General features: G+C 46.7%; 2 protein-coding genes across 2 annotated transcripts in view; both read left to right on the forward strand.

Moving 5' to 3' along the window:
* The window catches only part of T265_02230 (hypothetical protein), a gene marked incomplete at both ends in the record, with an annotated part of 67,840 nt that extends 64,498 nt beyond the window's left edge, over positions 1-3,342 (forward strand). Inside the window, 2 exons of the mRNA XM_009166418.1 lie at positions 201-266; positions 3,128-3,342. Of these exons, the coding sequence (XP_009164682.1) occupies positions 201-266; positions 3,128-3,342 (281 nt within the window). The remainder of the gene's footprint in view (positions 1-200; positions 267-3,127) is intronic.
* A 4,206-nt stretch (positions 3,343-7,548) lies between these two features.
* On the forward strand, positions 7,549-8,543 carry T265_02231 (hypothetical protein; the record flags this gene model as incomplete). The annotated part of the gene is made up of 2 exons (XM_009166419.1): positions 7,549-7,705; positions 8,515-8,543. The coding sequence occupies 2 exons, from the start codon at positions 7,549-7,551 to the stop codon at positions 8,541-8,543; spliced, it is 186 nt and encodes a 61-aa protein (XP_009164683.1).
* Between the last annotated feature and the right edge of the window lie 4,867 nt (positions 8,544-13,410).

Below are 13,410 nucleotides of genomic sequence, written 5' to 3' on the forward strand. Positions count from 1 at the left end.
GCAGACCTTTACACGGCCTCGGGAGTTGGTGTACAGAGCCCTAATGAGGATCAAGAATTTATGGGGAACACTTTTGCTCCACAGACACTGCCATAGTGCTTGGCGGTCCACAGGGTCAAGTCTTAGGGGAACTGAAATCGAGGATCAGCAAACGTAAACTGCCTCAGTTTTTAGAATTACCGTTATCCTCTGATCTCCAGCTGGACTGGCGGACTTCGGGCCAGTTGTGTTGCAACGTGACTCGACGGCACGTCATGCGCCGGTGGGTAAGCCCCGGAATCACGGATCCAAACATTTACAGAAGCATCACAATTTCGAAAGTTGCTAATTCGGGTTACCACCTCAAACTATGGAAGCATTCTCTCAGAAGGGGTGATTTCCAACTGCCCAATCTAGTGAAATCACCAAGGAATCTACTCATAAAGAACACCTCAAGACACAAACGACCAAATTAAGAGGTCTGGGTTCATCTTCTAGCAGAATAGAGCACGAGAACTTTCACCAACACGCTTCCGTAAGCTCAAGTCGTTCCACGCGAAGAACTCCACAGCACGTGTTGCGATTTACATTTCCAGAGCACAGCTGGACACTTGGATGAACTGTACATCCTTATCAGCAGGCAGTCATTGGAACCGGTTGCTGGCATACTGTGGCAGACAAGCGCATTCGAACACCCATTTGCATCATCGTTGTCGAGACTGGGCAGCCGCAAACTCAGCGAATGCTGTGATTGAATAAGGTTAGTGAAACGGGGATTTCGAGAGTGCTTGCCATGGCGTGATGAATGGGATAAGGTAAAGACACAATTCCTTACCAAAGCTTCCAACAGCAAAGTACAGGACAACATGAGGAAAAGTGCGATTAAATTCGAGTTTGCGATCAAACAGTTTAACCCCCCTGATGCGTAGCATCCCATAGACCGGCGAATATACTGCGCCTACCTGATGAGCCCCAAAAAGGGCGAAACCGGTCGCGGGCTGTCGACGGATTTTCAGCAACCTTATGAGTAGTACATTGATCGGTTCTAACAGCGCTAAACTGCGTCTACTATCTGATGGCTGTTTCCATATGTTGGCTATCCAACAACATCAGAGGGAACCCAGTTACTATGACCTTCACAGTACAAGTGATTCGATTCGCCCGCAGCTGAGGAATTTCATTAGGGAGACACATGAAGCTCTCAAATTCTGCTACCTTACGAGTATGGTACTCAGCAATCTAGGTTTTTCAACGGAACAGTACACGTGCTGGCTATGACTCGATAAAAGACAAAGTTTCTACATCACTAGAAAACAAGGTGAAGTCCACACAAGTAGATTGATCAGACTGTAGTAAAGATCAAGGTCTGAACAGGGAAGAAGCTCTGCTGATGCAATGGGCCTTTTTCTTCTCCGGATTTTCATATCTTCCAGTTAAATTGGTTGAAATACGCACAATTATATTTTGCTTCATGATTCAGCTTCTGGGGTGCAACTCAACGGAGGCTTGAGATACTACATGGTTGTTTAAACCTAGAAAAGAAAGATCGAAAAGCCAGAATTGGCTCCGAACCAAGGACCCTCCGGTCAATAGTTCTGCGCATTAACCACTGAGTACCTCGAGTTCATTTTTTCTATTTTCACTCTTATTGGCAGGTGGAAGTACTGCTGACAGGGATGAGATACCACTGAGCAGTGGCGTTCGATGGAGTATCTCTGGAAAAGCGACCAGAGTAGAGTGCCCCTAAAAGTAAACAAGATAAACCATGCTGGATTTAATCCCTCTAGCACACACAAGGAAACCTGTTCCCTTACTACAAAACTACCACCACTTAACAAGACCCACCTTTGGAATTCCCCAGGAAAACGATGCTGACCTTGTGAATTTAACGTCTGTTCCATTATCACTAGATCACCAAAAGTTAGCTAACGAATTTCGGGATAGATTTCAAGCAGCTGAGTGTACTACGTTTTACGTAAGGATTGTGATATAGTTTCTCTCACGTTCTCATTGCATCAAAGCTCGCCGGTGATGTTTAGGCTGGTCACATTCAACATGCCAGGTCACGTACACTCGTTGTAACTCTTCGGAAAAATCCCAATAACCGCTTTTCGCATCCAGTTTTTATCAAAGCTCAATTATCTTCGAGCGCCTGGCATGAACCGCTGAGTTAAACGCTGCATTGGGTAAACCGACTTTGGTATGAAACGGTCGATTTCACAGACCATGGGAAGTTGTGTCGAGAACAATGACTGTTTCTCCCTTTGTGAAGCAAGTGGCGGAACACATCTCTTTTCTTCCTGAAAAACCCTCAGATAAGGACTTGGATAAATCATCTGATGGGCGCAACCAGAAATCCACTTCAAAATATGTTCGCGCCGTGTGGTCAGTGGCCAGATGATGCTGCGATTAATACCGCAACCCGCGAAACGGAATATTACGAAACATACCGAGCTGCCTCCTCACATCATTAACAGCTGTAAGAAAAACGTACGTGTCGTACAGTGGTCTTAGCTGCCAAAATTTCGCCCTTGAAGAGTAATGGTCCAGGATAACCACGTGACAAGGGCCTATTCCGAGTTAGTGGCCTTTGGATAAGCCGTGAGCTAACCAGCCACGATACACTTGCGCATCTCGCCTTCGATGGTACCGTTATATTTCGGCCTCGAATTACACGCTATTCTGCTGGGTAGGGCATGAGTACTGCATGGTTGGGTGACTTCTATCTGGAATGGTTTTTAGCAGGGAGTCTCGATAACACCAGCTGAAAACGTTTTGTGGAATGAAATGCACTCCTTATGAGTTAGCGGCCTTTTATTCAGAGATCTTATAGATGAGAGTCTACCATGCTTGGGGTTTTTATGTATTCGACGTGTTTTATTCGTTTTTTCGCACCTGCACTATAGTCTACGGAGCTCCTCAGGACAGTTAAATTAAGACTCCTAGTGCGCTATTTATGTATCGAAGCAAAATAAGTAGCTCTTGTGCTTTCTCATTCAATTCTCACAGTAGTTGGCCTTCAACTTTTAGCGTTCACAGGGCGTTCATTCGGCGAATGACGCTTGTTTAAACTAAAATACCTGTCCAGTGGTCGAGGCTACTGTTAGACAGGAATCCACACGGATCCCGCTATAATGCACGTCTTCAGGCGCGGCTACGGCCGATAAGCCTAGCCCGTACGAAACTGGCCAAGAATTCGGGACGCTTGTCGGTCCGGCATCAAGACGAAATCTGATTGGTCGAGAATCTGGACCAACAGCCAATCATGACCCAGTATTGCCCAAATGCCGGTTGCGCATCGAGAACGCGTCAGACATTCCAGAAAGTTATAACCGCCTACGCTATATATACGAAGCGCTGTAGAACTGTTCCTGACTTCGTTTTGGGCATTAATAGACCTTGTGCACCTTTGGTGGTTGTTTTGACGTAAACGCTGGCTTGGGAGGCTCAGACCGAGAACTAAGCTGAGGAAAATACCGTTACTACAGCTACCCAAGAAACTTCAACTAATCACATGCGTAATGTGAGAACGATCGTCATTGGAACAAGCGATGGACCACTAAAAACGGCAGAAAATACACCACCTGTGACTTGAGTGACGTACGCATTTCGGACGGATGAGCTGAGACAGGGACGAATCGGAATACCCATGGGTGCAGTGACAAACAATCCAAGATTTCAACACGTCATATGATTAGGGCAGTTTTGAGAGTTCAGATGATCAATGCGTGAAGATATAGTTTGGTAAACCTAGACGATTCGGAGAACAAGGGAAAAAGTGAGCTGGTAGAGCCACACACACAAGCTGAAGATCCACTACAAGGGGTCCGTTAGGCGCCATGTATGAAATGCCTGTATGGAAAGAGAGGATGAAGAGAGATCTGAGTAAATGAACATTGCAGGGCACAGTGCTTTTATTGGGCAGAGAATTTTCGTCACTTATTCAATACTACTTGCGAGTAGATGAAATTAATTGCGGAAATACAGTCTGTAACGTCTTAAGCGCGAGTAAACCAACTAGTCTGAATGAAGACGTTTCAGGGAGATGGGGTGGATTGATGAACACAGCTCGACTGGACAAGGTACAGTGCACGGAGGAAACATTGTGAGCAACAGATTGGCGTCGAGCGTGTTTGCTGCGACAGCCAATTATGTGGATCTGTGTATGCGCCAAATTACTCAGCGAAGTAGTCGTGCCGTGGTACAATGCAATCCTTATCAGATGGACGTACCTTCCTCCATGGGATGTCACCAGCTTCACACCGTTTTGAGGATGCTAGGTAGGAGTACGTGCAGTCCAACACCAATTTACAATCTAAGATGATGTGGACCGATGGGCAAATGAACCTCCTGCTGGTGATGTTCCAGGACATTCAGCTGATGACGTTTGGAAACACCGTAAACAAAAGTACCGCCTGAATCTGACGTTATCATTATTGTAGTTTACACATAATTGTTCGTATATTCCATAGTTTTGTAGGGGTCTTGTTGTGTGCCAAGCCCTTGAGTTTATATTTTGGTACGTTATCATGAAGGTCATTCGCGCCAACGTGTCTAGTGGGTCAAACCTGTTGGCTAAGTCGTCAAGTAACTGATCCTACCACACCCACCTGATTATACCGAATCGGGGTAAAAAGCATGGCCGATTGGTTTTTCCCATATCCCAGTTCTACAGTTGGTCGTTTGGTCCATAAAACGGCAAGAGAGGCCAGATGGGATTATCCAAAAGGGCTGGTTTGCACGAGGACACCAAGCTAAATTGCGTTACCTTCGGGAAAGCACGTCATTCAGTAGTGTGTGGTCCAGTCACGACACATCATCACAATCATCGATTTATTCGAACTCGGGACGAAATGGCAGTAAAATGCTGTCTCTCTAATGGCATTGGTTAGGTGGGTAGGAGTAATCGTAATCCATGTTCACCGCTGGATGATTTTTCCCCTAATTCGCATTGAATACGTGAATCATAGGTAGCCGTTACGAGAGCAACGGGTAATAGACAGAGGTCAACAACATTGGTAACGACTATGGTCAATATCGAAAATCCAGTAACGGAGTAAGCACTATTACGAGGTCACAATCAGGCGAGCGCTGCAATCACTTGGACAACAGATACCGATAGGTACTGGGCATTCAGATGAATAGAAATCGATGGTGCGACAAAAAATGTTCTTCTCTTAATCAAACCAATAATTTTTCTCGGTGTTCCACACATCGGGATTCGATCAACGAAAACTAACTAACCATGTACAGGAACTTCATGCAGACTACGGTCTTAATTCTTTTGGTAAGCCTGCTCGACTAGTAATACGACGCAGGACAGCGAGCATACTGTCTTCTTGCTCAGCCGTCTTGTCGGCAGACTCAACCGCGCGTGCGACATCAACTGCAGAACGCTGTCCAGTGCCCACAGGACCATTCCGCCGCTCCCATAGCATTCGATGCTTCTGCTTCATGAACGCATGCGAAACATCCGTGTTCCATGAAAGTTCTCCATCTGTGAAATGAAGGATTGGGGTGGTGAAAAAAGATGGAGAAAGATAAAATTCAAAGGCCACAAAATGCACGAACGAATTAGGAACACAAGTTGCCCACACCGATGACTGAATTTCCCAAAGAAGGATAGTCAAGGATACAACTCCTCAATCCGTGCTATAGAAACATGTGAAGCAGGGGGGGGGGGGTACGTAAGCACTGTAAAAATGTCTGATAATGAAGAAACAAAAGTCCAGAAACTAGTGGCCGGAAGGAGGGTAATAAATCTTGGAAGAACAAAGCTCATTAAAAAAGAGGCAGGTTTCGGTGCGTGGGAGCAATCACACAAATGTGGAGGAATAGCATAGAAGGGAAGTCTCAGAGTTAATGCCACCAACAACCATAGTTCGGACACTTGCAAGGGCTGGAGAAAATAATCTAAGGATGGGCCACATCTATCTCACTGTGAGTAGTTTTTGGCACGAAAATATTTGCCGTCAACAAGCGAAGGACGAGCTTGTTCGTACAATCAGAATGTGGAAGGAACTATTACGCTCGAGTTACAAATGGCCCATTTATTCGCTCAGTACCTGGTCAAAGTTAAGTTCTGATATATGAAATGTGCGCAAGCGGTGCACTGTACCGGATTGCTAGAATGGTCATCGGGGACAAGACTCTGTTTGGTGTACTTCATCGGACACGCAATAAAAGAATGCTGGTCAAATATGAAAGAATTGTCGTGCTCGTGGGCAGCTGTCAGAGAGAAGATTAATTATTAAGATAATAAGCATGTGTTTCTCGCTCTGAATACGGCTATCAAACTTCACCCGCTTGATGAATGGACTACCGAAAACAAGCAGTCTCGTTGGAGAAACGCGATAACTAAGTGGGTTAGTAAGGTAGGTGGACAGTTGTGAGATGAGAACGTGGTTTTTCCATGAATAGCTGATAGATTGGGTGCCGCTATATCGCTTCACTAGAAGTCCAGTTGAGTCGTGATTTCCACTACACTCCCCCAAACCGTGAGAAAGGATCTGATGAGGCAAACCACATCGCAAAGAAACTGGGCACTGTCTCAATGTGACGGTTTGTGTAACCGCATGAATGAATAAGCTAAAACACAGATTGGTCAGTGGATAGAGGGCTGACTAAATGGTCTCTCAGTGCTTCACGTTGGGGTCTGGAACATGCACCGTCGATTTCGCAATATATAAATGTCACAGCTAAAGCAAAAGGAGGGATTTACAGGAAAGTACAATTCACGGCACTCCATAGGCTTCCTCGTTACTGTAGGATTCACAGTTTGGTTGTTGCCTAAAATGGTCACCCAAGCCCAGCTAATGGAAGATTTGCCTGGTCCTATCCTTCACAAGGTGACGTCTCTGCTCCTCTTTTTCAGAATTTATCAGTGTATAGGTGCAACATTCGCAATTCGGGTACGTCAGTACTCATCCTCCCTATTCTGTTCGTGCTGTTCCTCGCCGAAACCCGAATATCCGGAGCTCGTGATCCCATCCATCCCGTTACCGAACTATTTGCTGGTTCATTATTCCAGGTTCAAGGGAAGAGCCTCATGCAGTCTCATTGTTTATCGGTCGCTGAACGGCAGTGGTGCATCTGCCTATATTCTTCTTGCACGTCAAATTGTCCTTTGCAAAACTCTGCGTTCTCGAAGACTTCAACGTCCGTGAATCGGATTGATAACCCTGTTTTGTTTGTTTCCCTCACAACATCGTTGACACTGCTCAAATTCTAGATCTACTCATGACCATGCAATATCCCTGTGTTGTGAAATATAGGCCCCTCTTTCTTAGTATTTCCCAGACGACTGGAATGGTGATTTTTTAAAATCTGTTCATCGGACTGTAGTTTTTCAGATCATTCCGCAGACCGTACTAAATCACGAAGGTTCTTCATGACAGTTTGAATCCAAGCAAACAAGGATCTCCCGGCTGGATCGACTGCGTGTGTCATCGTGCGTTTAAAGAAAAACAACTGTTGACTATATTGCCGCGTATGGTTCAGTGATTATGCAATCCGCGGGGGCGAGATGGACCAAGTGGTTAGAGCACAAATTTACCGACCGGAAGGTCCATGGTTCGAGCCCGACCTCTGCCTCTCAACTTCCCCTGTCTAGGCTTGGGCAGTATCCCAGCCCTCGTGCTTCCTTCGGGTGGCATGGCAACTAGGCACCGAAAGGGTGCTACAGCTGAGCGATTACGCAATCCGGCTGTAATCGGAAGAACCAGAGGTATGTTCATTGATCACAGGCCGGATCAAAAACCAAACGCTCCGAATAGAATTCAATCATTTTGAAGGCTGACCTAAGCAACAATCCTTCTCTTTTCCTCTCATATGCGATTATGATAACAATTTCAATAAGTAGGTGGGAGTTTTTGTACGACTTTTAAGTTGCACTTCTCTTGCAACTCAAAACAATTTGTCCGTCTTTCCTCCTTCATCAAAGCATTTTCCATTGCTTTTATTCACCATGAGGAATGTTCGCGATTCCCTGTCACATCTCGACAACTTTCAATCACCTGACCATTGCAATATCCACGTACCTTTACCAAGGACGTTCTGGAACTTTTCCGTTTTTAGGTACTTTCCCGTCATGTTGTGAGAACATTCATAAGCCCTACTCGTCCTCAAAAGTGGTTTCTACATGAGTCCACTAACTACCATCCCATTTGTATTACTGTCCATTCTACCTAGGGCTGTGGAGTTCATCCTTTTTGAAACAACTCTTGTGGATCAATACCCTGCTGATTAGGCTCCCCACAAACCTCTCATGTCGAGAAGCCTCGGTGGGTTATGGAAACTTGGAGACACTTGAATTTGCCGTCAGTCTCATCGATGGTAACATCGGTTTTCACTATGATGGTCCTATCCGCGAAAAAATAGCACCGTTGATTTAGAATCGAACTCTAGATCTTTCTTTCTAAAGACGAGTGCTTAGGCTACTTGGGGCTGTAAGCAATGGAGCATAACTATCACACTTGGCTGAGATATATTTGTTGTCCTAGATTGGGCTTGGTTTGATGAAGAAATTTCGGGTAGGTCAACGAGAGATTCTAGGTGGGGGCTAGATGGCTCAGCGGTTAAAGAGCGAACTTACTGACCGCAAGGTTGGTGGTTCAAACCCGCCCTCTGCATCTCGACTCCCCCTGTATACGATTGGGCAACTTGACAGTATCGCAGCCCTCGTGCTTCCTTCTGGTGGCACGGCAGTTAGGCACCGAAATGGTGCTACAGATGAACAACAAGTGGCTCTTTGACGTACACTAAACAAACATCACTTACAAAGGTCATGCAAGAACGGAGTAAACAATGTTCACCACAACGATGATTGTCAGGGCGAACATCTCATTTCCAGCAACAGGAGGCCGGTTCACTATACAGGAAATTAGTGGATAACGGAGACAGGTAGCTAGAAAGAGAAGCGTTCACCTGAGGGTCGACTAAATGTGCAACAAGCTGACTTCGTTTGGAAGTCCATTCTAACAATACGGCAGTGAAGCATCGGTGTTCAACACTGATGTCATGCTGTCCATGATGGTGATGATGACTAACAATTTGGCAAGATCACTAACTCAGTTTGCAAAGCGACTGCAGATAACGCTAATAAACAAGTCGATGGCAGTTCGAAGCTGATCCAGGGGGTACAAAGATGAACTCCCACTAGCACGTGGAAAACAATCGATCGAGAAGTCTGCCTTCCGTTCTCCTTCACAGGTGGCGCTGCTGCGGGGGTCAGGAAGCAACAAGACAAGACGAATAGAAGACAAAGACCAATGGCGACGAATTCATCAACCATAGGTGTTACTCCTCTAGCGATCAGCAGACCCAGTTGAGCTGCATCATGCATACACAGGTAGATGCCGGTATGACGACAGTGAATAAGCGATAGAAGGAAATGAGATACGAAGATTTTGTACACAAGTGGGTTAAACTTGCGGACAAAAAAGGATACAGGGCGGAATAAAGTGGGACAAAGACTCACACTTTATAAAGAAATTGACCGCAGCCTCCTCATGGTCCATGGTAATATCCTTGCAAAACCGCTGAACGTCCTCTTCTTCGAATTTATACCATGCCCTGCATTCATCTCGACGTCGTCTTAAAATGCGGAGGATGTTCCTATCCACAGCTCTGAGCAGACGAGAGAGAGAAACGAAGGCGAGTGAATATGTGAGGACCGGAACTGACAGACATACCAATCTATGCTTATCTTAAGAATAGGGAAGTCCCCTAGAAATGAATGCTTCGGTATACTCCAAAGGGTCCAGAAACGATAGGTAATAGGTGATGGCATCAGGGGAAATCTTCTGGACTGACACGCTGTCAGGGCACGCCCAGACAGAAGAAAAAGTACATGTGCACAGAGTGACGCATCCCCAAGGTCACCATCGGTTCGACACGTCCGGAAAGTAGGTGAGTCGGCGGCTCCCACCAAACACGGCCTAGCAACACACGACCAGCGTAGTGGGCCTGAGATTGTTCACGACCGGAACACCAACATTGGCTGTATGGAGCGAACAAGTGAACGGCCATATTTGGCCGTTTAGTCATCCTATATATCTACGCAGAGGCTCTGTACGTTTTTGTCCTGGCAATACAGCCGTGTCCCCGGTTCTCTGTCTTCTCCCTATCGCGTAGTCTGGCAGGCTCAGTGCAGGCATAACCAATAGCTCGGCCACCGCAAGATACAACACACGCTTTGTAGCGTCTCTAATTATGCACCATGGGGATCACGAGGACTTTATTTTGGAGAGCGAGGCTCACCCACAGTACCAAGACTTTCCGTGATCTCTTTCAGACCCTGCTGCCACAACAAAGGTTGACCACATCTCCGCTTGCGCCACTATGCATTGAGTACCTAAAAAGAGAACAATTCGGCATGCGCATCTATTGCGCATCGTCATCTGACGAGACCACGGCGGCTTCTGTAGCTTAGATTGAGGTCCCTACTGCAAAACTGTTACGGTTCTGTCACACAGCGAGCAAACAATATGATAATGCGGATTGTGGCAATACTCTATCCCCAGCTATGTTGCTTGATCCAGACTCCTAGCACGGCGAATAGTAAGAAGACGAAAACCTCGGACACAAACTTTAATAATCCAACAACACACGATCAACAGGCGATGTCCGGAGCTTCCGAACCCAAGTCAGTGGAAAGAATGGTATCCTGTACGTGGTCGGATTTAAATTTCCTTGGAGTATCAATATAGGCCATTGATTCTTCATAGTTGGACCTTGAACATGCCGGGAGTTCACTAGCACACATAAAAACACAGCGTTTTCTGGGGGATATTGATATCCCCAACACCTCCCCTTGTGAAAAGTCAGTAACGTACTCGACGGGGGTCGACCTGGATACGCTCCGGCTGGCGGCGGCGTCGGTCTGTCCACCGCCTGGGAAGAAGTGTTGGATCAAATCCTGAGCTGCCGGTCACACTCTCCTCTTTCGAAGCTGTCTCAGTTTTCAGCTCAAAAGTATCGAGCAATATGTCCAACGGTATGCTACCCGAACATACTTGAGTTTCCGGCGTGCTGTTAAAGCGGAGTTGGTTTTGATGTCTGGTCCAGGTGTCTTGACCAACCGACACGTCGTACATTACACTACCGCGTTTGCGCAGGATACGACCTGCAATCCATGAATCATGTCCTGGGCGATAGTCACGGACAAGCACGGGCGTTCCCACCTTGAATGGAGTTCCAACTGCCACCGGTATGGACCTTGACTCAGTAGGTTGTGTTGGCAACATGGAAGAATGCACAGTTCTAAGTTTACGGCCCATGAGTGCCTCTGCAGGTGACTGGTGGTTTGCCAAAGCGTCATTCGGGGTCGTTCGGTACACAAACAGGAATCTCTGAAGGGCTTCGACGGATGTCTCCTCCCCTCGAGCTTTAAGCAAAGCCCTCTTGAATGTGTCGACGAACCTTTCTGCTTGACCGTTCGATTGTGGGTGGTACGGTGGTGAACGAACGTGTGTTATCGCATGTCGAGTGCAGAAGTCGCGGAACTCAGCAGAGGTGAACTGCGAACCATTGTCTGAGACTATGGACTCCGGTAATCCATGCTGACTGAAAATGTTGGATAACACTCTCAGCGTACTAGATGTTGTTGGAGATGACACCGGAACGATTTCTGGCCACTTGGAAAAAGCGTCAATCAAAACCAAATAAAAAGTGCCATTTATCGGTCCTGCGTAATCAATGTGGATCCGAGACCAGGGCTTTTCAGGTCGAGGCCAGGGAACCGGTGGTTGGTGTGGCGGATTCTTTGAAGCTTGTTGACATCGGGAGCAGCGTTTTACAAAATCAGTGATGTGCTGGTCCATGTGCGGCCAGTATGCGTAACTGCGAGCTATTGACTTCATACGGTTGATTCCTGGATGTCCAGAATGGAACTGACGAAGAACTCGATGGCGTAAAGGTTGCGGAATCACCACGCGATCTCCAAACATTAAACAATCTTTTACGATCGCTAATGCATCTCGGCGATGAAAGAGCTGTCGAAGGGAATCATCTTTGAGATTCGAAGGCCACCGAGAATTCATGAATCGGATCACCTTTTGAAGCGTTCCATCAGCTGTGGTAGCTCTTTGAACCTCTGTTACTGTCACGGGCAGGGCACGAACGGACTGGACCAACTGTGGGTCGGCTGGGTCCTCAAATGCAACATGCGCAATAACCGTGTCTTCTTCGGGTGTTGGCTGGTTGTTGATCAGCCGAGATAATGCATCGGCCTGACCGAAGTCGGTGGTGCGTCGATATTGAATATCGAAGTCATAACCCAGCATAATCAGGGCCCATCTTTGCAGGCGGTTGGCAGAGTGTACGGGAACACCTTTCCTTGAGCCGAAAATGGAGAGCAATGGTTTATGATCGGTAAGTAGGGTGAAACGGCGGCCATACAACATTTTGTGGAAACGCCGAACCGCGAACACTAAGGCCAACGCTTCTTTCTCTATCTGTGCGTATCGCTGTTCTGCTGGGGTTAGTGATTTCGACGCATGCATAATGGCCCTCTCCGATCCGTCTGGAAAGACGTGTAGAATGACGGCACCGACACCAAAATTAGAGGCATCAGCTGCCACAACGATCGGCAGCTTTGGGTCGTAGTGGGTAAGTAGCAGATCAGAACTGAGCATCGTCTTTAGTTTGCAGAATGCTTCCTCGCATTCGTCTGACCAACACCAGGGGACATCCTTTCCAAGCAACCGATTTAGCGGGGGCCGGATGTCGTGCAACGAAGGCAGGAATGCCGAATAGTAGCTGATTAACCCCAAAAGGGAACGTAATGATAGTACATCCTTAGGAGGTGGCATCTGCTGCCCTCTTGCAACATTCGGGTTACATGATAGTGGGGCCCCGAAAGGGTGCTACAGCTGAACGATTATTTATTATTATTATTATTATTATTATTATTACTATTATTATTAAATCGAAGGTGTTGTGGCCAAGACCGACATAACGTGGGATGGGTTAGCAGTCTTAATGAATGTGCATACAATGAATGTGCATACGTTTTGCTTACCGCTTTGCTTTATGCACTGCGTAAGGCGACCCGGCAAACTACACAACGCGGCGACCAATGTGGCATACTTTTGGTTGTAAGAACCATTATTGTAGGATACTTCCGTGGCGTCCACCTATTGAGAGGGTAATTAGAGTCCTCGGAGAAACCCGTTGACTCAAAATACTGACCATAAGGCAGCGGTGTTTGGTGGGAAAGGCAAGTGCTTAAAAATTTTTAAGGAAAAAAGTTGAAATAGGCGTTCTAACCCCCAACCTGTATTGGCCAGACTTCTAACCGTTAACGAAGCTGGTAGGAGATCCTTCGAATGTCACATGCCCAGTATAGCTCAGAGGGCCAGGGAGGCACACAAACTGTCAGTGAACGGTAACGTTCATTCTCTCCGGGACTGTCTGATAGAAGCCACCCTG

Source organism: Opisthorchis viverrini (genome assembly GCF_000715545.1).
Source record: "Opisthorchis viverrini unplaced genomic scaffold opera_v5_27, whole genome shotgun sequence".
NCBI lineage: Eukaryota > Metazoa > Platyhelminthes > Trematoda > Opisthorchiida > Opisthorchiidae > Opisthorchis > Opisthorchis viverrini.